Raw genomic sequence first — 26,007 nt, forward strand, 5'->3', positions numbered from 1 at the left:
TGTTGACCACCAAGTGCTTCTTACAAAGCTGACGTATTTCAATTTTTCGGCAGATTCAATACAGTGGGTTAAGTCTTACTTATCGAACAGAAAACAGTGTGTTTTGGTCAACGGAGCCAAATCCCCCTACCTTGTGAACCCTGTTGGGGTTCCACAAGGTTCCATTATTGGACCACTACTGTTTTCTCTGTACATTAATGACTTGCCTAATGTATGTCCTGAGTTGAATGTGCAAATGTATGCCGATGATGCGGTCATCTTTGTACATGGGAAAAACACTGAAATGATCTCATCCTGTCTCTCAAATGCTTCGGACAAGGTTCAACACTGGCTGAACAACATTTGCTTACAGTTAAACGTAAAAAAACCAGTATGCATGATGTTCAGTAAACGACCAGTCAAAACCGAAGGATCCAACGTGTTTTTAAACGGAGCAGAAATAGAACTAGTCTCCCACTTCAAGTATCTTGGAGTCATAATGGACTCGACCTTGACTTTTAAGAAACATATTAAGAAAATATCCAATACTATTAAATCCAACTTGCAAAATGTTAAACAAATTAGACCTTTCTTAACTGTCAATGCTGCAAAGTCATACCTCCACTGCATGATTCTATCCCACATTGAATACTGTTTTACAAACTGGTTGTTTGCTTGTGCCACAAACCTGAAACCCATAGAACAGCTGCACAAGAGAGCTATCAAGGTGTTTGACAGAAAGCCTTATTCATACCACCACTGTCCCATCCTTGAAAAACACAATTTCTTGAGTTTTGACAATTGTCTTTTAAAAGTATGTGTTTTTTTTTTTAAATGTTTACATGGACTGCCCCCCCCCCTCCCTTAGGGGAATTCATCCACAAAAAACACGCTGGACGCTGCACTAGGTCAGAAACCAGAGGAGACTGTGAAGTCCACCGCACACGGACCACTTTTAGACAAAATGTCCTCTCCATTAAAGGCAGCTCATTGTGGAATAGCCTCCCAACTGAGATACGGGATTGTCCCACTCTCAATAGCTTCAAAGGTCAACTCAAAGAATGGTTGAGAAACAAACATCCGTGCGATCACCGCTAAATGAACTTTAACACAGGGGTATCTCCTCTTGCACTTTAGGTAGCTCTTGTATCCTCTCTTGCACTTTATATGTTGTTGCTGCTATATTGTATTACCATGTCATAAATACTTCTTTCTTGCACCTTTTGCATATCATGTATTTTGTTTTTGCTATGTTTGTAAAATGTAATATTTTATGTTTTATGTGAGGGACTGCGGATGGAAATTAGCTCAAAGCTAAATCTGTCACTGTTACGCTTGATACATTTGAATGTTTTAAGTGTTCATTACTGTGCATTGTCCCTGCCAAATACACGATTAAATAAATGAAAAATGAAAAATCTCGCAAGACCAAAGTGCAAGTAACGCAGATGAAGCAAACTATTTACATGTCAAAAGAAAATAAATACAAGAGGCTAAATGTTGAGAGAATGTTGTAAGTGATAAAGTAAATGCAAAATGCTATATACATGTTAATCGAATAAGATAAACAAGAACAGAATACAAATTCAATTAAAATGTTATACTTTACAGTGAAATGAAATACTGCAAACCGATGATTGCTATGGATGTGAAAAGGAGCATGAAGATGATTGGGGAAAAAAGGAGGATATCACAGAGAATAGAAGTAAAGAATGATATGGATAAAAAAAAAATACAACTTGGCTCTCGGAGAATTGAACAGAGGAGATGAAGGAGAAAAGGGGGAGGGGTCGGAGTGGAGAAAAGTAACACTGAGCAGTTTAAAATAAAGATTCTCCTATCAAAATGTTGTCAGCTGTTTTGACTTATTGAAAGAAAATGTGTTCCTATAATCAAAACCCAAAAGGAAAAAAATGTGAAGTAAAAGGAGATGTTGTTCCTCTTTTGGTCCACAGGGGGCGCTGTGTCTGTTCAGTTTGATGTGAACTCCCTGTTCATAACACCAACTGTTTCTTCTCATGTTTCCTTTGTGGTCGCAGAGGTTTCCTGGTCTCCAATCCCTCTTCAATCATCACTAGTGTGTGTATGTACACTCTGACACACACACATTATGTCCAGGTGCTGACATACTCTCTGTATCTTTAAACAGAGACAGCTTTTTACCTCCACTACACACACACCTGCGCTCACACACACATCAAGAGGCGTAGGCTAACACCCACAGCAACAGATAGAAGCTTCTGTACGGTCAGTGTAAATCCTGTCGCCCATAAGCAGGGTTTGAGTGACCGCCAAACAAGTCTAAATCCATAGCAGGAGCTGAGCACCGTGGCAACGCAACTGTGTGAATGTTGAAAGAAGGCGTGATAGCTTTGCATTGTGTAATTAATATTGAGAATTGTTCATTGGTTTTGTTTAAAGTAGTGTTCTAAAATACTTCAAGAGAATGTTATGCTACTAAACTGACGGTTTTAGGAGCAATTATTAACCTAATATATGTCAGATTTATGTATTTATCACAATTGTCTATAGTGCATGTATCTGAGACATAAACATGTGTATATTTGTTTGGATTATCTTTGTTTTCACAATCAAGTGTGGTATGTAGTATTTAAAGCCTAGAACATTATGATTTGTGATTTTGGTCTATATTAATAAAAACTATATTATTATTATTTATCATTATTCTTGTTATAACTATTGTATTATAATTTTTTTACAATTATTGTTGTTATAAATTGACAAATTATTTGTTTTCATAATGGAATTAAAAACACGTTTAAATCATCTTATTTAGAAATAAAAATTGATTTTACAATTACATTTCTGTCTGCTAATGAAGATCATCCAGTATAATTGAAAGGCCTTGGATCAGCTACTAATGTATATACGTGAGGTGAAATGGTTTTTATCAACAACTGTTTCCAAAGCCAATCATTAACATCAATGACTTTAAGGAGTTATTGTCCAAGTTGGCTTCAAAGTTGATCTTTAGAGAACATTTACATTTCACCTATATTTGCATGACAGCTGTAAAAGTCTATAAGCTGATGCAGATGGTGACAGAACGCTTCCTTCCCTCTGCAGTGTGACCAACGCAACTGTGTGAATGTTGAAAGAAGGCGTGATAGCTTTGCATTGTGTAATTAATATTGAGAATTGTTCATTGGTTTTGTTTAAAGTAGTGTTCTAAAATACTTCAAGAGAATGTTATGCTACTAAACTGACGGTTTTAGGAGCAATTATTAACCTAATATATGTCAGATTTATGTATTTATCACAATTGTCTATAGTGCATGTATCTCTGAGACATAAACATGTGTATATTTGTTTGGATTATCTTTGTTTTCACAATCAAGTGTGGTATGTAGTATTTAAAGCCTAGAACATTATGATTTGTGATTTTGGTCTATATTAATAAAAACTATATTATTATTATTTATCATTATTCTTGTTATAACTATTGTATTATAATTTTTTTACAATTATTGTTGTTATAAATTGACAAATTATTTGTTTTCATAATGGAATTAAAAACACGTTTAAATCATCTTATTTAGAAATAAAAATTGATTTTACAATTACATTTCTGTCTGCTAATGAAGATCATCCAGTATAATTGAAAGGCCTTGGATCAGCTACTAATGTATATACGTGAGGTGAAATGGTTTTTATCAACAACTGTTTCCAAAGCCAATCATTAACATCAATGACTTTAAGGAGTTATTGTCCAAGTTGGCTTCAAAGTTGATCTTTAGAGAACATTTACATTTCACCTATATTTGCATGACAGCTGTAAAAGTCTATAAGCTGATGCAGATGGTGACAGAACGCTTCCTTCCCTCTGCAGTGTGTGTGTGTGGTGTGTGTGTGTGTGTGTGTGTGTGTGTGTGTGTGTGTGTGTGTGTGTGTGTGTGTGTGTGTGTGTGTGTGTGTGTGTGTGTGTGTGTGTGTGTGTGGTGTGTGTGTGTGTGTGTGTGTGTGTGTGTGTGTGTGTGTGTGTGTGTGTGTGTGTGGGTGTGTGTGTGTGTGTGTGTGTGTGTGTGTGTGTGTGTGTGTGTGTGTGTGTGGGGTTACCTGCAGCTTGGCGTTCTGAGTCTGCAGTGACGTGTTGTTCTCCTGGAGAGACGCAGTCTGCCTCTGCACCGCCACTATCTGAGCCTGCAGGTTGGAGCTCTGAGTCTCCAGTTGTTTGAGCTGGCTCCTCAGCGCCGCCTTCTCAGCCTGCAGCGTGGCATTCTGGGAAAAACAGATGACAGATATACATAAAGACATTCAGAGAAAACTGAAAAATCAAAAAGGTATATGTTTTTTTTATTCATATCGGCATTCCTGATGTGTGCTAACTTACGTTCCTCTCCACCTCAATGAGTCTGTCTTTGACCTTCAGCAGCTCTCTGGTGGTTTCATGACTCTCTTTCTCCCATTTACTGACAGCCTGAGGGGCTTCCCCTCCTCTCGGGGGGGAGCTCTGCACCATCCTCTCCTCCTCCTCCCTCTGACGCAGCGCCTCGTAGTTTTTCTTTACCTGAAAGTAGAGACATAGGAGTAAACATTTAACTTTTTTGTGCCCATTCAGTACAATATAATATAATTCCAAGATGGCTAATATTGAAATACTGCTACTGGGTTGAATGTGAAGCTAATAAACGATAAAAACAGACTTCACTAATAAAACATGGCATGAGTAATGGTTATGTACAAAGCAGACGGGATCCTTTATGGTGTCACAGCTGAAACAGATTTGATCTACTGAAGCTTAAACTTTTCCCTACAAGCTTTTGGCTTTAATATGTTTTGTGTCGGCAAGTTCAAAACACAAACGCCTCCTTAAAGGACAGCAGACATCCTCCACTCCTATCCTGCCGCCTCATGAATAGATAAACTGGCGATAGAAGTGGAAAAGTGGATGAATAAATAATGTATCGGCCTTCGGAAGCCCTCTGTGTTTTTAGTGTTTTGGACTGCGGGGGAAAGATTTTAGGACACGTTGTTCTCAAGTGGACGGGCTGGAGGATTGATGATGTTTGGTTTCCTGAACCTTTGAAAGAACATCCATAACATTCATCAGCTGCAACTTGTATAGATATATATACACATCAATATTCTAATTACTTGTATATAGACTATTCTGCACTATATGTTTCTGTGTATCTGTGTATTGTGTTGCACTGTTGGAGGAGCCTGTGAACTAAGATTGTCATTGTCAGCTACACTGTAGCTACAGTATGTACACATGCCAATAAAAGCCTTGAATCTTTGATGGATGTATGCGTTTAAATACTGGGTCTTCAATAAGTCATAAATCCTGTATGTGTGTGTATGCTTTCTTTGATTAAGAGTATGGATTTGTGAGCTGACCGTCTTGAGCTCCTGGCGTAGCTGCTGGTTGAGGTTGGAGGACTCCTGCAGTCTGGCCTCTAGCGCTGCGATCTTCTCCTCTTTGATCTCCAGAGATGATTTCAGTGTCGACTCCAGTTTTGTTTCCAGGAGCCTAAACCTGAAAATAAATAATGAGGTTAGCAGCGCGTGTGTGTGTGTGCGCGCGCGTGCGTGCGTGCGTGCGTGCGTGCGTGCGTGTGTGTGTGTGTGTGTCGTCACAGCCACAGTAAAGCAACACCAAGACTCCTTGGCAACAGTGTAGGTTGGAGGTTAGGAGATATTGACCCACAAAACTCCCACAGGATGATTCTGCAATAGACTCAAATTAAGTAAAGATTTCGACTCCTGATATGAATTGGGCCATAGGGCTCTTATATTTGGACTGTATCGTTTACCGTACTTTTTGGACTATAAACCGCGACTTTTTCCCCCATTTTCTTTGTACAGCTAACGGCCACTAGGGAACCTCCTAAATCTATGGATTTTACAGGTAAAATTAACCACCTTTAACCCTATGGGCTCTATGACCGGTCCGCGCCCGCCACCTTTAAGCGGCGGGCTCCAGCAGGAAAAGCTGGAGGCCGGAAAAGAGTGAGACAGGTAGCGCGCCAAAGTAAAAGTGGAACCGAGAGACAGAACGAGAGCAAGACAGACGGACAATTTAGCTGCTGCGGCTGATATGCAGGTGTGCTTTATAGTCCGAAAAGTACGGTACTTTTAATCATTCTGATCCACAAATGATTGATTGTTCATGTCAGTTTTAAGATCTCTCATTACAGAAAACATGAACATTTACTTGGGTAAATCTGGGTGAAATGGTACAGTACCTGTCGTCAGAACCCTCGTCATGCAGCAGCCTTTCCTTGTTCAGGCCAATCTTCTCCAGCTCATGAGTGAGTTTCTCCAGGTCATTATGCATCTGCTGAGTCCGCAGCTTCTCACTCACAAGCTCCTAAAACACACATACGCACACATTTAGCAACTCTCAGAATTGGGCTACTTTCCATTTATTCATAGAAACAAAAAGATGTGTGATGCTAATGGGAGAATCAAGACAGAGAAAACAAGCTTGCTTTTCCAGGGTTATCATTAAGTGCCTATTCATTTACATTAATAATCATCCATGTTGAGTGTTTCCCAAATTAAACCCCGTCAATAAATTCCCACTAAACCAGAATTTAGTATAAAAATAATAACAAAGAGGCAATTGTAATCCATTTCTTCAATTGCCATAAACAACTTTAAACGTAACGTGTTTTCGTCACAAAACAAAGGATTATGACATAAATCTGGAAGCATATGAAGCATAAGAAAGATATTAGCATTTATTTTATTCTCACCTCTCTGAGGTTGTTGAGGGTCTTCTTATCGATGTTGCTGATTTTGACCAGCTCCTTGTTCTCCCTCTCCAGGTCTTTGACTCTCGTGCACGAGTCCCTGAAGAAGATCATCTCCTTCCCCATCGTCCGATTCTCTTTCTCCAAGGTGACGATGCGCTGGTTGTCGTCGTCCAGCTTGGAGTCTCGGATCTCGGCCTGCTGCCTCAGCCGCTTGTTCTCCTTCTCCAGGTACTTCTTGTCTTTCTCCAGCTGGCAGCTCTCCTGCTCCAGACACTTGTTCTGAGGGATAATGGAGCGTGATGCAGAGGAGATGGATCAGTGATGCGATTCACTTGTCTAAATGCCTTGGAAACACACATTTGGCTAAAAGTGAAACAGATTAATTGAGAGGGCCAAAAATCAATGTTGACAAATAATCTGGGATAATCTCACACTGTTGGGAAACATGCTTTTCATCAGGGGGGGCTAAATGAGCGGCAGTACTGCCCAGGTGCCAAATAACAGACTTTAACATGTAACATTTTTTAGACCGCTGCATCACAAACACTCTTTCTCGCTGCCTCAACTACGTGTTTGGGACAATCTGATTGACCTCATTCTGTCCATCCTAAAAAAGCCGCTGAAGCTGTGTCATTATATAACCTACAGCTTTCCCACTTGATGTAATTTTTTAACACTGACTCGAAGCTTTGCTTGCCATTTCCCACACTTCAGCTCAGAAACGCCGCTGAATGGTTCCGTTTGGTTGGTTTGTTTTGCCTACCTCCTGCTCCAGCTGCTCCAGGCGCTTGCTGGAGATCTTGAGCTCCTCCAGGTTGCGTTGGAGGCTTTGATTCTCAGTCTCCACCTCCTGCAGCTCAGCCTCCAACTGGAGAATCTTCTTGCTGCTGTTCTCTAAAGCCTTCTGCAGGCGCTGGTTCTCTGTATCTAGGCCCTGGTAACTCACCTGGGAGAGGAAAAGACAGATCAGGATATTAAAAGCATTCATGAACTAATTGCGCTACTCCCCGATGCCATTATATGCCAGATTCTGTTAGAACTTAGCTGTAAAAGATCATTTGTTATTGAAAGTAATTTACAAAAATGTAAAGTGTAGAGTAACTCTACTGCTGATCATCTGCTTGACCTTGTGTAAGGAGTCGGACAGTTGTCTTTGTTAAGGACCAGGTCACTTTTACACTCTGATTGAAAACACAAGCAGTCGTCTGCCTTTTATTTCTCAAAGAAAGCTTCTTCCAACAAACAATAACATTTATTTTAGCTGCTCTCAGTGACAGAAATACCCGCCGTATCTCTGGCTGCGCTGAAGTCTTACCTCTAATCTCTCCGTCTTTTTGGACGAGGCTTTGAGCAGCTCCAGGCTGCGCTTCAGCTGGCTCCTCTCGCTCTCCAGCTCCCTGTTTTCCGCCTCCAGCTGAGCGGCCTTTGCTCCCGATGACCGGAGACTCTCCGCCAAGCGCCGAACCTCCAGGTTTTCATGCTCCAGCTGGGAGTTTTCCTTTTCCAGAGCCTCCAGCTGGAAGGCCATGTTCTTCAGAGTATCCAGCTTCTTCTTCAGACGACGGCCCTCTGCCCCCAGCTCTGAGTTCTCCTTCTCCAAAGAACACACCTACACACACGTAAAAGATGATTGATAACAGTGAGTAGAGCTTTATGTCAGTCAACACTGAGCTGGTCATGTGGATGTGTTGGCAGCCAAACACTCTACTTCATTAAATGCATTATAAGATAAAGCTTTAATGGTTAATATAAACTCACTACAGATGTTGCTGTCGTATACAATTCCATGTAATACAGGAGTAAAAAAGGGTGTCAATGATCTAGGGTTCATTCACTATTATGCATTAGAAACCTCAAATGTGTTCTTAGGTAGGCTGACAGGTATACCCAATATTCAGAGAAACAAATTCAACTCTAAATATAGGGTGATATGCACCAGAGAAATATATATTATATGTTAAAATGAGAGTTAACAATTCAGTTTCCATGTTACAGATATATTTAATGACTTATTCTGGAGAGTCATTTATATTCCACATGTGATCTGATAATATGTAACAACTGTTCTCAAAGTTAAACCATTTGGATCAACTGACTCTTACTGATTAACAAAGCAAACAGACACGGTGACGTAATACAAAACCAGGCGGAAAACTAAATGCACCGCACCTTTTCACAGGTGATTGTAAGACTGGAAATCTTCTTCTGCAGGCTCTCCTTGTCCTTCTCCAGCCTCTGAATCTGGATCTCCAGCTCTTCTGCTCTCTCTCCTTTCTCCTTCACCACTTCAAGCTCCTTTCCTGCATAGATGGAGTACAAGCAACAAGAGTGTTGGTCCTGTGATTTCGTACTGACAAAACGAGGACCTTGATGTATGGAAAAGAAAGCTTTTAAAGTCATATAATATTAATGCACTCACGTAGTTGTTTCCTTTCAAACTCCATCTTATTGAGTTTGGCGGTGGTCTCGCAGATGGACTCGTGGAGAACTCGATTCTCTTTCTCCACGTCCTTCACCCGGGCCTCAGCTCCGACCTGGGAGCGCTGACGCAGAGACGACACCGTCTGACCCAGGTGTTTGTTCTCCTGCTCCAGACCCTTCAGCTGGACCACAGACGGCAGAGGTTCAATCAGGAACACGGGTTATGTTTAAGAAGGTGATTGATGCGAGTGAAAAATGTTCCGTGACTTTATTTAAAAATAATTCAGCTTGTGGCGATATGAGCTGCTGCTTGGAGAGAGAGTAAAGACTTAAAAGAGGCTCTGCTTGAAATATTCATTTTGTTTTTTACATGACAAACTAAAAAAGGTCAGAATTAAAAAGTATCATGCAGCAGCTTTTGAAGATAATTAAAAACAATAGCTTATTTGCATATTATGTCTTCCGGGAACGGCACTGCATTAGTTACATCTCATTTAGTTTACAACCAACTGGATAAATTGCCAACGGTAATCTGTGAGCGCGGCGGGTTGCGTTTTCTCTGCCTCATCAAAACCGGATTTTAGAAATCAGATGGTTAAACTCATCAAAGGTGTCGGATTCGGGTCCAACGGCTCCAAAGCCCCCGCAGACACACAGCGTGCGACAGCATCTAGGACACAGAGTGCCCGAAGTCTGTACTGTCAATAAAACATAATGGCAGTTCCACTCAAGCAGTTTTTTGAGCCAAATGCAGATACATTGCGTAAGGATTGCTCTCAGGAAAACTCTGTAAAAACTTCAGTACATTATTCTGCTTAGTCATCTTCTTGGAGCTTCCTGGAAACAGAATCAATGATGATTTTGTGGAGCGAGCAGCGTGTATGACGCACAGTCTCAAAGCCCTGTTTGTCTGAGTGTTCAACTATATGTTTGTTCTATATACAGACTGAAACGTAACTATTTAAGAGCACATGAATGCTTAATGTGATTATAGTCATTCTTAGAAAATGGCCTACTCAGTTAATAATCATTCAGCAAAAATAATTCAGTCAGGGAAAAAGGCCTGCAAGTAATTACCACTTGAAAATAAACAACCTGGTTTTCGGGAGAACTTCCCAAATGAAATAATGATGAATGTGTGTGTGTGTGTGTGTGTGTGTGTGTGTGTGTGTGTGTGTGTGTGTGTGTGTGTGTGTGTGTGTGTGTGTGTGTGTGTGTGTGTGTGTGTGTGTGTGTGTGTGTGTGTGTGTGTGTGTGTGTGTGTGTGTGTGTGTGTGTGTGTGTGTGTGTGTGTGTGTGTGTGTGTGTGTGTGCGTGCGTGTGTGTGTATGTGTGCGTGTACCTGTCTCTCAGAGTTTTCCATGAGTGTTTCCAGAGTCTTCTCCAGTAAAGCCTTCTCCTTCATCAGGTCAGTACTGAGGGACTCTGCGCTGCGGAGCGAGTCTCGGTCTGAGGTCAGTTCACTCACCAACTGCTCCAGCTGTAAACAATTATTAAAGTAACATTTTAAAACAGATTCACTAACTTCATTTGGTTTTAGTTTTCTGATTGTTGTGCATGGCCACACTGATGGTGGCTCTGTAATGACGATCACATTTGTACACGTGACTCCCAGTCACGAAGAAGCTTGTGCAATTATTAATCCATGATACAAACACATCATATATAATATATACCACCTCATTCTGTCATGACTCTGCACACAAACACACACACACGTTATTGCAGGCACACACACATGAAATGGGACCATTTCTCTTGTTCAACTCTAACAGGAGCTGCATTCACATTTTAATGTGTTTTGGCTTAGGACCTCGAGTCAAATAAATAAATGTCTCACTCTGGGTTTTCCCTTTGTTAGAAAACACAATTTCATGCTTTTTTATCCCGAAGGCACAGAGAGAGGCTTATGTTTCTGAAAATAGCTGAGAGGCTTCTCTTAGCGAGGGCCATTTGGATGTCAAGACTGGAAGAGAGAAGGCAATGCGGGGCTCTCTGGATTTATAGCTTTGCTTTCAGCCTCCTATCCACCCTTCTCTATACGTTCTCCTACCTTCTCTTTTTTATTTCTTACTGTCGCTGTGGGAAAAGGCCGAAAGTCAAGTGTTAGGTGATTTATTAAAGAGGACTGCTGGTCCAATATGCTAATCTTAGTGGGGGCCCTGAGGAGGGGCAGTACATTACACCATGGCTGTAATTGAATTGAAACAATTATTATTTAATAATAATGACTCCTAAACTTGTTTTCTCTTTAGGATTATGAAAGTACATTCCTATAACCTTTAAATAACAAAGCTTAACGTACATCAAGTTGAGAAATTATTTATTTTGTATCATCTGCAAAAAGTATAAGCAGCATTATGTAAGAGCCATATGGGAGATCAGTGATGTACATTTGAAAAAAGCATTGGACCGAGAATGAAGCCTTGAAGCACTCCTCTCAGAATAGTATCGAAAACAATCTTGACATAATGATGGATGTGTTTGATGCAAGTGACCAAAACAATCTAAAGATTAAACTGTTTTGGAAAGGACATTTTAGTATTTCTGTGTTTATAAATGTCCCATTTTCTCAAACAAGCATTACAAATGAAAAACCACCTATATACAAAGTCTATTTTCTTACTTTGTGGTTCAACCTCTGGTTCTCCTGGCTGGCTTTGGACAGTTTGGTCACGGTGTCCTGACTGGCTGCTCCTCTCAGCTCCTCCACAGTCTTCAGCAGGCTCTGGTTGTCTTTCTCCAGCTTCAACAGGCGGCTGGAGGTCAGCTCATTCACCTCCTCGCCCAGAGACTTCTGAGGGGCTGAGGCAAGAAAAGTGGATTCTGCAATGAGTTTAAGCTAGATGTGCGTAAAAGACTGTCTAATATGGTCAGTACATATTCTACTCATATTCTACTATTCTAAAAGGGAAACGAATAAAAGCAGTGTGCAAAAGAAAAGGCTTTCTCTAGAATCAGTTTAAGACTTAGTGATATGATTGCAGTGTGTCTGAGCTTGAACAGGAAAAGGAAATGCAGCCAAAAAGAAGCAATAGCTTAAAAAAAACATTAACAAACCGACATGAGACCACTGTGGGAACAATTAAGCAACCCCCCCCCCCGGCTCTGACCTGGTGGTCTTCTTCCAACACACACAATCAATGATTTAACACATGTCCACATATACATTAAAGTTGTGTTAAGATTGTTGGTGTTCAAAGGCAAAATCAAAGAAAAATAAGTCGGTCAAAAATAAAGTTGTAAGATCTAACTTCACAAGTCTTAAGCCTTCGAAGTGACATTTTAACAAACACACAACACAGTCTTTATCCGATCCCTGACCAGTTAAACCTCTTAAAAGCTTTTATGATCCAGACGCACAGATTATCCTCCAAGAGCCACTGAATATTAATTACAGGTCTTAACCAAGTGGAAAGAAGACCCAGTGGAGGCTGGCATATGCAAAATGGTCATTGGGATGAATCCAGGGCCAGGAGCCAAGGAGCAACACCTGCTGGCCTTCTGGAGCCTTAAGCATGACCCACATTGATCCATGTAATCCTTGTTCTCGTTCTCTGGCATCAACAGGTTCCTTGGCTCCATATTCTCCTTACCTTCGGTGAGATCTGGGGTCTTGGACAGTTGCTCCAGCTCCCAGCCCAGGTGCAGGGACTCGTCCATGCTCTGTTTCTGAGCCATCTCCAGCACCAGGTTCTCCTCCAGCAGCTCCTCCATGCGTTTACGGTCCATGTCCCGCTCCTGGAGATAACAGAGAGATTAATGGTGTGTTCAGATCATTGTAATGTATATTTTAACTGTACTATGTATTATTTGATTGACCTATACTTAAATCATGTTTTATAATTGTTTGTGTGATAGAGATTATGCAATGTTTTTAGTGTTTGTTGATTGTTGTGTACCTGCCTAAGGACTGCAGATGGAAATTAGCTATTAGCTCAAATCTGGCATAATTAATCTCTTCTCTTTTCTGAGATTAATGTATTTGTATGCATGGTCCTTGTTGAAATAAATACATAATAATAATAATAAACAAACGTTGAACACTCGACTGCGGAAAGGACTGCTCCATTCCCTTATTGTCTACTACTGATTTTCTTTCCCTCCTATAATGACCCCGATTTATTTTTAAACCCAGGCTCGTATACCCTCTATGAAAACCAGAATCTCACCATCTCCAGGTCATGGATCTTGGAATTCAGCTGCAGACTCTCTTTCTCCAGGAGGTGCAGTTTGTCGGAGCGCTGCCTGCTAGCATCCAGCTGCTCCTCCAACATGCTCTTAGTTTCCAACATGACCTGGTTGTCCTCCTTCAGCTCCTACAGAAACCACCACATCAGCAGAGAGTACACGTTAAACAACAAAACATACACACTGCAGCTAGTACAAGAAATCGTTTTGAAAATGTCCTCTGATGTTTATCATGTATGTATCCGTACTACGACTAGAATCAGTAATAACAGTATTTAAAGTAACAGAAATAAGCAGCAAATACAGGGATGTGTAGAATAATTCAGTCAAATTTACAAATATAAAGTTGATATTCAAATGGTGTAGATACTATTCATGCATGGTCAGCAAACAGTTGCAAAAACATCCCCTTGATAATTCAAAAATATACATATTTATGGGTGAAAACCTTTTATTTTTTTATTTCTGAACTGAAAAACACTTGCATCATGAGATTATGCAGTGTGGAGAGTAGCTGGTGTCTTGCATTTGGATCTAATGTTGCTTATATGACGTGATATGAAGTCAAATTGACTTGCATATTTATTTTATGTCGACTAAATGAAGCTTAAGTGTCCTGGCTGGGGTCCTCTTGGCTTAGTGTAAAAAGTAATGCTTCACGTGCGCAGTGTGTACCTCGACTCTGGCCTTGTAAAACTCGATGTCGTGAAGCCTCTCCCTGTATCGGCTCAGCTCGCTCTCTAGCTTGTCGACACGGATCGCCTTCTCTCTGAGCGCGTCCAGCTCGTCGCGGTATGCCCGAGCCGACCGAGCGTCCGACATCAACTGGTAGCTCTGCAGGAGTCAAACAGTATGAACATGTGGAAACGATGACTCATAACAGCATATCTTAGTATAGCATGCACAGATATACGAACCATTAGTGAAAAGCAACAGATGCTTTTACAAGTGAGTGGACTGTAATATTGTATGACAGGTAGATAATCTATGAGCAACTAAGTCTTGCCGGTTACATAAACAGATAAAAGGTCAGAACAAACTCGCCACGCTATTAATTATCACAAGCACGCTTCCCCCCCCCCCCCCTCACACACACATACACATGAACACTAACTCCCTGAACTCAGCCACCTTTTTTACAGCATATACTTTGCTAGCCTGCCAGTCAGCCTGCCGCCTCGTTCAAATCAAAAGCCATAGGAGGCTGTTTCGAGACTAAAGATAGCTGTAATAGCCTCTAATGAGCTAAGTCACTAGCTCGCTGATTAAGTCTGGCAGCACTGCTGAAACAAAGTACTTTGAAAGAGGAGGGTTCGGCAGGTGAAGGTGAGATCAGGTCATATTAATGTGTGTGTGTTGTTTAGGTGTGTGAGGATCTGTGACATGTGGTGTTACCTCCTGCTGAAGCTTCTTGAGCTCGCCTTCACTGTTATCCAGCTCCTGCCTCGTGTCCAAAAGATGCTCGCTCTTCTCCTCTCTGAAAAATAAGGAAAGGGGGAATTAAACAAGGAGAACAATGGAAAGAGGTCGTAGATTGTAACCTAGATAGAGGAAGGATAGAAGGAGTTCTAGAAAGTACTTTTTTTTTAGCATGCATGCTTCCCAATTAAATACCAACACGGACAATCCTTTAGGGCCGTTTCCATTTCAAAGCTTGCCACTAAATCCTTTAGTGGAAGTGACCCACTGACAACGTTATTGAATAATTATATTTACCATAAACTGTCTTAATATCATCAACATTGTGTCTTAATTTGTCAAAATGTAAGAGATTAATTGCAGGTAGTTTTATCATTGTAATTGCGGTATCATTAAAAAAAAAGAAGGAGGCTACTCAATACAAAAACAACGGTTAGTATTTAAAAAGGCATACACAACATCACATTAGGCATAATAGACCATTGTCCAAGTTATAAAAATAGCTCACATGTTTATTTCAAGACTTCAATAAAACACATTTTCATGTACAAAATAGCCGATTGTGTCCGGTGAGTCTGAGCGGTGACGGTCAGGACACAAAGTCTTTCCTGTGTCCTGCCCTGAATTCAGCTACTGATAAACAAACTCTTTCTGCTGAACATCACCCCCAGCATCACACACACCATGACAAACAGAGAGGAGAAAGACAGCCGTTAAAGTCAACTGAAGAAAAGATGGTACCCTGTGACTACTTCAGGGGTAAACGTATGCAAATCCACCCCTGAGGCTCAAAGCCCTCATCTTCCTTTACTCAGTCAGATAAGATCATAGACGTAGTGACGCAAGTTATACATCTGGTTGTCCGAGTTGTACAAAACAGAGAATCAAAAGTGTCCGTCTTTCACCCTTAATAATAGGTTCTGCTATTTGCTATCCAACACTGTCCTGTGTCCGTGTGTTTAAGTGACAGTGAGATAGGGAAGCCTGACATTTGCTGTGTGTGTGTGTGTGTGTGTGTGTGTGTGTGTGTGTGTGTGTGTGTGTGTGTGTGTGTGTGTGTGTGTGTGTGTGTGTGTGTGTGTGTGTGTGTGTGTGGTGTGTGTGTGTGTGTGTGTGTGTGTGTGTGTGTGTGTGTGTGTGTGTGTGTGTGTGTGTGTGTGTGTGTGTGTGTGTGTGTGTGTGTGTGTGTGTGTGTGTGTAAATTCTCCAGGCTTCTACCATCGGGGCAGAGTGTGTCACACTGCTCTGAAGAAAAGAAGACTGCATTCCTGAGATGCTGTCTCGTGTTTGCGCATTACACCGCTCCACTGAACATCTGATGGAGTATTTGATTGCAGCTCTCTGGAGACTCCGGGTGCATCTCAATAAGGAAATGGCACCTTTTCTTCCCTCGTTACTTTCATTTCACTCCTCCTTCCTCCCACAGCTGAGGGTGTTTAGGGAAATAGAGTCGACATGCAGGCAGGATGTTCCTTTACCCATGTCTGTGTTTGTGTCTTAAGTTAACCCCCTCCCCCTCTTGCAGCCTCTCCCCGTCTTCCCCCCAAAACTCCAGTCACTGAAATCACAAACACCTGTCAACTCCAGCATGGCAGATTAGCGTTGGGCTCATATTATGGATGCAGCTGGCTTATGTCTGGCTTATGTCAATGGAAAGCACAGACAAACAATTGCATGCATTGTTGCGTTTGAAAAGCAAAGCCGCAAACAGCAACATGTATTCCTCGTCTACTACATGTCTAAATGGTATGCCTCCTACCCTAATCCTAATGCTTTTATTAGACACATGTTTGGCCCTCTATACCCAAGATGCCTAAAATGTGAAATGATTATAACAAATGCGTTTGTAAGCTATTAAATATGACCTGAACAGCAAATATATAACTTTCCATGTGGAAGTGACTCACGTTTGTCTACAGAATACACTATAAACAAACACGCATGCACACAAATCTACAAACACAGCTTGTGGGATCAACATTACCACATTTCCTCTGTAATATTTGTAATTGTTTCTTAACTAAAACAGTATGTCAAGGAACAGCAGATTGTAAATAACTAAACGCCACAGAAAATGAAGGATAAACAAAAATCCAACTTTTAAATAAATAAATAACATTTAATTGATTACTCCTGCAGGTCCATGTGTTGGTTGAGTAATAATTACGATAGAGTGGACTGTTTAATTCAGTAACGAAGAAAACACCAATTCCAGCATAAAAGCACATTCACTCAGAGGATTAGGATCATTAGGATTTGTAGCAGGTAATAATCAACTGGTATTCAAGTTGTATTCAAACTCATATGGGCTATTAGTAACAGAAAATAGGTGATTATTTGAATTAAATCACTGGTCATAAATATACACTGTTTCCACAACCCATGTTAACTTGTCACTTTAACCTATTCCGCACTTTATAACTTAGATGATGACCAAATATGTATGCTGACAGTTATTTTACTCTTATTTTTATTCATCTCCTATTTTCATCGTCTTTTATTATTATTATTATCATTATTTCCTTGATTTTATGTTATTTATTTTAGATTTTATTGATCTGTGTGAATCTTTGCTGTACTGTTTGTTCACGCTTACCCTGTTGCTGCTTTGTACAACTGAATTTCCCCTCAGGGATTAATAAAGGTTCATCTTATCTTATTTGCTACAATCTGCTATTCAATTTTTTATTGAGTCAGTCTGAGCTTGAACAGGAAAAGGAAATGCAGCCAAAAAGAGGCAGTAGCTTAACAAAAACATTAACAAACAGACCAGAGACCACTGTGGGAACAATTAAGCAACCCTCCCCGGCTCTGACCTGGTGTTCTTCCAAAACACACACATAACGAGGAGACAATATCTGTTTATGTTCACTGGGACACATTCAACACTGTCCTCTGCCTATGGAAGAAACTGCCATCATGTGACCAGTATCTGACAGCTTGGACTGACTTAAAGCCCTTGTTGTCCCTTTTTGTCTCTTGTCTGGCCCATCACATAAACTAGTAAACAATTCCATGGCAACCAACACACAATATAACTCATTGGCTAGTCGGGTTCTGTTTTGTTACCCTGTTTAGGCCCTAAGAAATTATCATGGAGGCCTAGCTCAAGGACGTTTAAGGGAAATGTCTACAGTGATGAATGTCAAGAACCACCATTAACGAGTTCAGGCAATATGCAGTGTTTTCATGTGACTGAGCAGAGGGTGATCTGCACTCCTTCAGGGTTACGACCAAATGTTGAAAAAAACCATAATTCTTGTTTGCATTAAGCACTCACACATGCCACTGTTGGACAAAGACAGAAGAATATCTCCGGCAGAATGATCAAAGACCTTTTTTCCACATCCTTAAGATCACCAGGAGCTTAAATTAACATAAAGGTGACTTCTTGAGAAACAACTTCAACATGTCAAGTTATAAATGGCTGTTTAATCTTGAAATTCACTCAAGAGACCAAAAGTAGGAACTACGCATTATCAGATGGGAGACATACCCTCATTAAATTCAAGATTAGTTTCAGTGGGGATTTATTGTGAAGAGGATAGACTGACTAAAACAACATCTCTGGCAAAGCATTCAGTATTGACTACTACCTCATGATGCCAGCCAGTCTGATAGATTAGATGTAATGCGTGTGCAACTTTTAAATACTTCCCCCTTTCTTGCTCCCTTTTTTCCAACTCATCCGTGTTGACCATTAAGCCTTTGTCTGCCAAGGGATTATAGCACTTCGGAAAGGAAGCTGTATTATTCATGGCAAGAACTTAACAGGCCTCACAGGGTCTGTGAGTGGCCTTTTACTCGTGTGACTGTGCATGTTGTGTGGTGCAGAATGACATCATCAACAACATCGTCTTATGTGAGTAATACAGATGCAGAGGAAGTGGACTGCTGGTATTCATGCCTTTCCTCTACATCCTTACTGTTGTTCTTCAAGCGTCATGTTTGAGGCTTAAATACAGTCATTAAAATACAGAAAAACAACTATGACCATAAAGTCATTGAGAGTTCCTGCAAGAACCCTGATGAATAATCACATCCTGCTTAAACCAAGGCCTTTAAAAAACCTAAAACTTTGATAACTTTCCAGATGTTTTAACATTGTATAATTAAAAATGAGTCGGTTCTAAAAAAAAAAATCAAGAAACAATTTAAAGTAAAAAATTACACTCAAAGCGATGAACCCCTATGACTAGTACGCCAACTTTGAAAAGTAAAGCTCCTTGTCTGAATGCTTCTTCTAAGGGACTTAGTTCACTATCATTATCTAATAAAAAGTATAATACAATAAACAACTACGCCAAAGATTGAACAAAAAGCCTAATGACAGTCCCGCAATTTCTGTTGATGTCTACAACCATATCAGCCAAGTCCAAACATTGAGGGCCAAATGAACTATGTAATAACTTTGATCTCTCATGGGAAGCAGCAAACAAGGTAAGGGTAAATAGCTATGGCCTCATTCCAGCAAATGACCTTTTGTGCTTGTGGTTTGTGTTCTTCATATTTCCTTTTTTACTGTATTCTGTCCCCTTTGTTCTCCATTCTGTTATCTAGCTGATAAAGCCGTGGTACTCACAGTTCCTGTCGAAGGCGTCTGATCTTGGCTTTGGCATCAGCCAGCTCCACAGAGAGGTGCTGCCGGCTCTCGGTCCTCCTCATCCCGGGCGAGTCACCAGGAGACTGGGTCTGACAGGAAGCCAGAGGGGAGAGCTGCACACAGTCTCTCTCCTGGGTCAACTCCACTATAGTCTGCAGGGAAAGACGAAGGAAAGAATGGGCAGGAGGTGAGATATCTAGACATGAGTACAATTAATAGAATCAGTTGGACAGTTTTATTCCACAGGCCATAAGACTGTTAAACACCTGAACTAAGAACATCCGTGACATTCAACCGTTTGTAACTTACAAATTATGCATCACTTGTACAGAGACTCTAATGCAGGGGTTCTCAAAGTGCGGCCCGCGGGCCAATGTCGGCCCTCGGAAATGTTTCTGGCGGCCCGCGATAGTTAATGTGACACGCTGAAATGCATGCGTTATATTTTAATCCTCCATGGTTGTATCTAGTAAGAATTAGAATGGAATTTAAGAATGGTAAAACTGCGCCCCCTGGGTTGTCATTCCTAAATTATGAATGACAGCTTGTGGAAAGTTTGCTAGACTACTGGTTGCATGGCAACTAGGCATCTCGCGAGTTGCGGTAATTGGTTAGTACAATAAAGAAAGGATTTGTTTTGGAATTATTTTGTGTTCCGTTTTTTCTTGGGCGGCCCTCAATCCAATATTGGGTACCTAAATTGGCCCTCACTCATCAAAACTTTGAGAACCCCTGCTCTAATGGCACTACTTCTCTTCTATTCTATTGTATTGCATTTACTTGCACTATTTTATCTGTTTTATTGTGTTGCTCTGTTGGAGGAGCCTGTGACCTAAGATTCTCATCGACATAACTACACTGTAGCTATGCACGAATGACAATAAAAGCCTTGCATCTTGAATTTTGAGGTTCAGAAATATATTTGAATATGTATTTAGGGTCATCTGTACAACGCAAAGCAGTATTACAGTGGCTACCATTCTGATTCAACAATTGGACTTCATGCAAAGAAGAATGGATCCATGGATTCACCCAAAGCCCCCGCACCATCCAAAATTAGAACCCAACGCATTAGGGCAAAAAGTACATGCACAGTCCCACACACAGACTATTCTGATCTACTGCCCGTGACAGGAAATGGGATTTTAATTGAGAACGGCTGGACTCCACAGTGATAACCTGGAGGCTATTAGAACCCTTCACACACACACACAAAACACACACACACAGACAAAGATCAGCTATATCAGTTGTGGGCATCTGCACCGTTTCGGTTGGAAACTCATTTAATGACGTAAATACTCCAAGTTAAACACACACACACCATCTATGAGACAGTTAACAGTTTCAACCCTTCCTTCCTGAGGCTGGTCCTGTGTGGTAACGGTAAAAAAATGAAAAGTTTCCACATAACCCTGACTAGAAGCTCTGTGACAAACCTCCAATAACACACAAAGAGAATAATTAAAATACAATGTACCACTTCCCTAGATTCCTGCTTCTTCTATTGTACAGGTTTTTTTTTGCAGTTTGGCTTATGGGGCTTAAAATATAAAAGGAGTTTCCAACACTGCTTAATAATTCTATATTACCTCCAGCTGTGTGTCCCTCTCGTCCACCAGGCGTTTGAGGTGGAAAGCCAGGTTTCTGGAGAGGCTGTCCAGGTCTTCAGGAGGCATTTCCCCACTTTCCAACCACTGCATGTCCACTACGTTCTCCTGATTATGGGTGACCTAAAATCACAAACATCATATCAACGATCACCATTTAGATTTAGTCCTTGGATATAGAGAAGTTGCATTCATGACACTTTATCAGAATGGTGCATTTTTATGAATTGTAAGCAAAACTATTCCACTATGAGCATACTGTACATTAGAGTGGAGCCAAAGAAGGTATATTATATCCTCATTTTGTAATAATTGTGTTTATTATGAAGGAGAAATACCTCTTGGATGTGGGATGCTATGGCAGCTTTGGTGTCAAAGTCCAGAGTCTGGATACACTCGATGTACTCTTCCTTTTTCTCACACTGTAAACAGAAGTAAGTGGGAGGAGGGAAGAAGAGAAGAGAGGAATAATTATATTTTTCAGATAAAGAGTTATGCGGGTTAGTAGATCAACACCACAGACGCAAGACAGAAGCTGATCTGATTTATGTTTCCAAGGAGCAGTCGTATTTAGGAAAGCAGTCTTCAAACAAAACTTTATCTCGTGGATCAGACATAGATCACTTTCCTCGGTTGTTGGCAGAAGACAAAATAAGAACAAGACGCTGTAATACAGATGTAAGCTCCTCTTTAAAGGTGTGTTAATTCCTACTTGGCAACAGGTTCTGCCGAGTTTACTGTGGGAATATTAAGTCAGTGTTACTCGCATGAATGCAACTGTAGTGTCTTTTTGCTAAAACAATAGGGCTGGTGAAAGGTCAACGCCCTTGTTGGAAATACAGTGAGTGAGAGCTGCATGGTGCTTTGTCACGAGACAGGAAAGGTCTGACACGTTATGTATTACAAAGCATTCGCAGTACTAAATAGTTTGTGTTCTTTCATTTTGCCAAAGGGAGCAAAGAAAGGAAGGCAGGATGAACCAAATAAAGACTTGACAGAGCTTTTTAGCAGGTTCAGTTTAAGACATAGGTAGGAAATATTATGGGGGGAATCATTAACTGAATTTTGAACAAATAATAACACGCACACAATGTCTCTGAGTTTGATTGCCATTGTTATGAACTTGCTCCTTGAAACCCGAATTACATATACAGATGTGAAGTGTAAGTGAACTGAAATGATCTCTTACCTGGACAGCACACCCTAGTAGAAGCAGCAACAGTTTTTTCACCTCTTCCAGACCTTGTTCTAAAGAAGAAGAAATCACAAATATAGAGTATTATGACAAAAGCCAAACCACTTTTAAGTATGCCTGCAAGGACACAATGACTGTCAAAACCAGACACATTTGCAAGAATGTGATTCAGTCACGTTTCTGTTTTGTCTCTTACATTCTGTTCGACCAACTTTTGTGGTTTAAGAATGAAGTAACACAACACAGAGGTTGATGACACAAATCCATTGATAGTGGTAGAAACATTTGCCTGAAGTACAGATCTGTTGATTGGAGGAAGGCGATAACCGACATTATTGTATCTGTTAAGCCTTTTTGCAATGACATTTTACAAAATGCAATGAACTAAAACACTGCATCTTTTTCAGTTACAGCATTACAATTATCGAAGTTTTAGCATTATGTATACTAGACAGATGGAGTCATTTTTATCTGTCTGCTCTGGCACAAGTTCAAAAATAACTTTCCCATAACAAAAAACAGTCAAGATTTAGTATGTAACGGGAGAGGAGACACTTTTGAAAATGTATGCACCTATCCCACACTTACTATACTTGGGCATACCAATTAACTAAATTCTTAGGTAGTTACAGTTTTCCCCTAATAAAAACACCCTTATCTTGTAACGTTACCACAATGTTTTCCACATGTCAGGGCATATTGTCAGAAAGGGCTGAAACCCACAAACAGCTGCTAGCATGCTCAACAGGCCTGAGCTCATCTATGGGATTTGTTGCAGAACAATAGCAAACCAGGTGGTGGGGTGTGTGTGTGTGTGTGTGTGTGTGTGTGTGTGTGTGTGTGTGTGTGTGTGTGTGTGTGTGTGTGTGTGTGTGTGTGTGTGTGTGTGTGTGTGTGTGTGTGTGTGTGTGTGTGTGTGTGTGTGTGTGTGTGTGTGTGTGTGTGTGTGGACTAGCATTACTATACTTGTGGGGACCTAAATATGTTTACATAGTCACGTGTGGGGACTCACCTCCCTTATGGGGACAAATTGGAGGTCCCCATGAGGGGGATCATTAATTTTAGGGTGAAGACTTGGTTAGGTTTAGGATTAGGGTAAGGTTAAGGGTAAGGGTAAGGCGTGTGTTGGTTATGGTTAAGGTTAGGATAAGTCTCTAGGAAATGCATGTAAGTCAATATAATGTCCCCTGAAGTGATGAAAACATGGTGTGTGTGTGTGTGTGTGTGTGTGTGTGTGTGTGTGTGTGTGTGTGTGTGTGTGTGTGTGTGTGTGTGTGTTGCACTTAGTGGCATATGCATGTTTTTGCAGTTTGGAGTAGGGTGTGTGTGTGTGTGTGTGTGTATGTGTGTGTGTGTATGTGTGTGTGCGTGCGTGCGTGCGTGCGTGCCTGCGTAGGTGCGTGTGTGCGTGATAAGCCAGCTCATCATGTAGCCCAGGGGGTATTGACTGCTAACACTGTCCGGCTTCACTAGTGATAACTCCAGATTAGTGACAGCGTGTTTTCTGTGAGGGGTGGTCTGTTTGCCTCCCAGTTTAATGGGCCAATCATCACAGCAGGAGCAGCTAAATTACAGGCACACAGGAAGACAATCTATGACGTTACGCTTTGTTCGACTGGAAACCTAATGAATTTACATGAAAATCAAATGGGATGAACAAAAACTTCTTAGCGTTATCGCAACATGCTGGAAAAACAAATCTGATTGTCTGTGTAAAGCATCGTTTTAAAAACACATGGATAACCAACCAGTTCCTTAGGGAATGCTCCTTATTGCAAAACAGAGGATATCCATCAATTGTACAGAAGCCTCCCGACAAGCAAATCAATCTCTCATTCCTCTTCAATCAATAGACACACAAGTCAATGCGTTATTGAACAATAGGAACCTCCACATGGTCATAATGTGGCAGGTTGAATTATCATACTTTATGGGTGAGACCAATATTATACGCATGACAATTAATACTTCATTATAGTTCCCAGCCAGGACAAACATTGATAATAGAAAGAGACCTGCAGTGCTGTTCTCTGGACCGATACTCTGTACTTTTGGCCGTAGCCCAATCAGTGATGTCACAGCGTGTTTTGCCCTACAGCTGGTAGAAGAGGAGGCCGTCTGCAGCATGTTTCCTCTGCGTGCGATTTCACTGTTGATGTACCCGTTAAGACTGGCCAACGTTTGGATGATTCAAATAAATATGGACTTACATTTGTTCTGTAATGCAGCCAATAAAATATGGTGAATATTGTTTATCTAGGTCACAGGGACACTTTCCAGCAGTTGGGTAGGACACCACAGGAAATGTAATACAAACAAAACTGTCATTATTTACTCTAAAGGTCGGCATGGGTGCTGAAGTGCAGTATTTAAAAGATATACTCAAACGTGAAAGCATGTCAGATGGTCTAACAGGATTTGAAACCCCTCCCCTCACACCTTTTAAACATTGTAGCAGTGTCAACGTTTCTGCAACTTTCCATTCCCGACAATAACTATTATTTTGTTGATGCACCCCTCTTACACTAAGGGGGTACTATTCGCAGTCAAAAGCACCAAAAGGAAGTCAAGTCGTACAATGCTGTGGAAACACAGCTTTAATTAAAATACTGCAGCTGCAAAGTACAGATTGTACCAGGTAACACCCAGAAATAAAAAGGCATTATGGGTATTAAATGGGAGACTGTGAAAAGCTCAAATGTAGACGTGTTTCGTGCATGCTATCTATCCACTTTGAAAACTATGCATTCCTGGTACAGTGGAATCAGGAAGATGACACTATTTTTGTGCTTAGTCAGACAATTGGCAATCAGCACCTGGTGATAAAAGAAGAAATACTTAGCATATAAAGAGAATGTGTGGGCATGAAGGGATGACGGAGGATAAAACTTAATTCTCCCAGCTGCAGGGCTTAATCGTGCACTATTAGAGCAGTAGGGACCTATTCCAGTCAGGGGAGGGATTTAGCTCAGCACATCTACTAAAGCGTAGTACGAGAGATAAGCCCCCCCACAGGTTACATTATTTATAAGGCTAGAGAGGGAGAACAAGGGGGAGAAACAGTAAAGGGAGAGATGATAGAAAAAGAGACAAAAGAGGGAAAGCACCACAGAGCACAAGCCGCAAACACAAGGAAGGGATATGGAAAAAAAAATACAGAAAATAGCAAAGATAAAGAATGATGGAGGAAAGAAAGAGGCAACTGTGGAAATAGAAAACAGAAATATCCCTCCAGCAGCAAGACAGCTTTAAGGAGGGCCATCTCTCTGCTAGCCTCACATGTCCTACCTCCTACTCTTCCTCCCTTCTTATACACACACACTTGCATCCATCCATTTATTCTCTGCAACATCCACCCATCCTCCCATCCTTCCTTCCTTCCTTCAACATTGTTACAAATCATTCACCCTTCCCAAGTGTTTGGATTTGCTCATGGAGGCTCTTCACCTCCCGCCCTTCCTCCCTGCTTTCTCATCCCAGCAGGAAACAAGAAGTCAGACGGACAGTGACTAACCCTTCTTCCTGCAATGCCATTGTGAATCTGTGTGTGAGGATGTGAGTGAAGAAGCAGAAACAAAATAACGTGTGGCTGGGCAATCAACTGCCACAAGCCCGTCTGCTGCCGTGATGAATGGAGTCATTCAGGACCCGATGACTTGCATGTCAGCGGTGAAACTGGTACAAGCAATCTGATATTGCTTTGACAGCGTGCCAGAGTATATTCAGCCCATCTCACTGGAGCAGAGGACAGAGTTGGCTGAACCTTGTTTTCACATTATTCCTGGGCATTTGTGCTTTATAAGACAAGATGGAGTGTCAAGAGCATCAATACAGAAGGCCTGGAGCTGAGGTCAGTGTCAGGAGCAC

At 41.0% G+C, this 26,007-nt stretch overlaps 1 protein-coding gene across 5 annotated transcripts in view; it reads right to left on the reverse strand.

Annotated features, from left to right (window-relative positions):
• ccdc88ab (coiled-coil domain containing 88Ab) overlaps positions 1–26,007 on the reverse strand; it is a 72,923-nt gene that overhangs the window by 18,384 nt on the left and 28,532 nt on the right. For all 5 annotated transcript variants that reach the window (XM_034100409.2, XM_034100408.2, XM_034100412.2 and 2 more), the window contains exons 5-23: positions 22,135–22,193; positions 21,284–21,367; positions 20,928–21,068; positions 19,315–19,487; positions 14,709–14,790; positions 13,989–14,147; positions 13,295–13,441; positions 12,719–12,863; positions 11,749–11,927; positions 10,465–10,602; positions 9,121–9,304; positions 8,871–9,001; positions 8,017–8,310; positions 7,465–7,647; positions 6,702–6,980; positions 6,189–6,313; positions 5,341–5,479; positions 4,331–4,507; positions 4,057–4,218 (exon numbers count right to left, since the gene is read on the reverse strand). In XM_034100409.2, coding sequence (XP_033956300.1) covers positions 4,057–4,218; positions 4,331–4,507; positions 5,341–5,479; positions 6,189–6,313; positions 6,702–6,980; positions 7,465–7,647; positions 8,017–8,310; positions 8,871–9,001; positions 9,121–9,304; positions 10,465–10,602; positions 11,749–11,927; positions 12,719–12,863; positions 13,295–13,441; positions 13,989–14,147; positions 14,709–14,790; positions 19,315–19,487; positions 20,928–21,068; positions 21,284–21,367; positions 22,135–22,193 — 2,981 coding nt within the window. The remainder of the gene's footprint in view (positions 1–4,056; positions 4,219–4,330; positions 4,508–5,340; positions 5,480–6,188; positions 6,314–6,701; positions 6,981–7,464; positions 7,648–8,016; positions 8,311–8,870; positions 9,002–9,120; positions 9,305–10,464; positions 10,603–11,748; positions 11,928–12,718; positions 12,864–13,294; positions 13,442–13,988; positions 14,148–14,708; positions 14,791–19,314; positions 19,488–20,927; positions 21,069–21,283; positions 21,368–22,134; positions 22,194–26,007) is intronic.

The sequence above is a fragment of the Pseudochaenichthys georgianus genome, chromosome 15, assembly GCF_902827115.2.
Source record: "Pseudochaenichthys georgianus chromosome 15, fPseGeo1.2, whole genome shotgun sequence".
NCBI lineage: Eukaryota > Metazoa > Chordata > Actinopteri > Perciformes > Channichthyidae > Pseudochaenichthys > Pseudochaenichthys georgianus.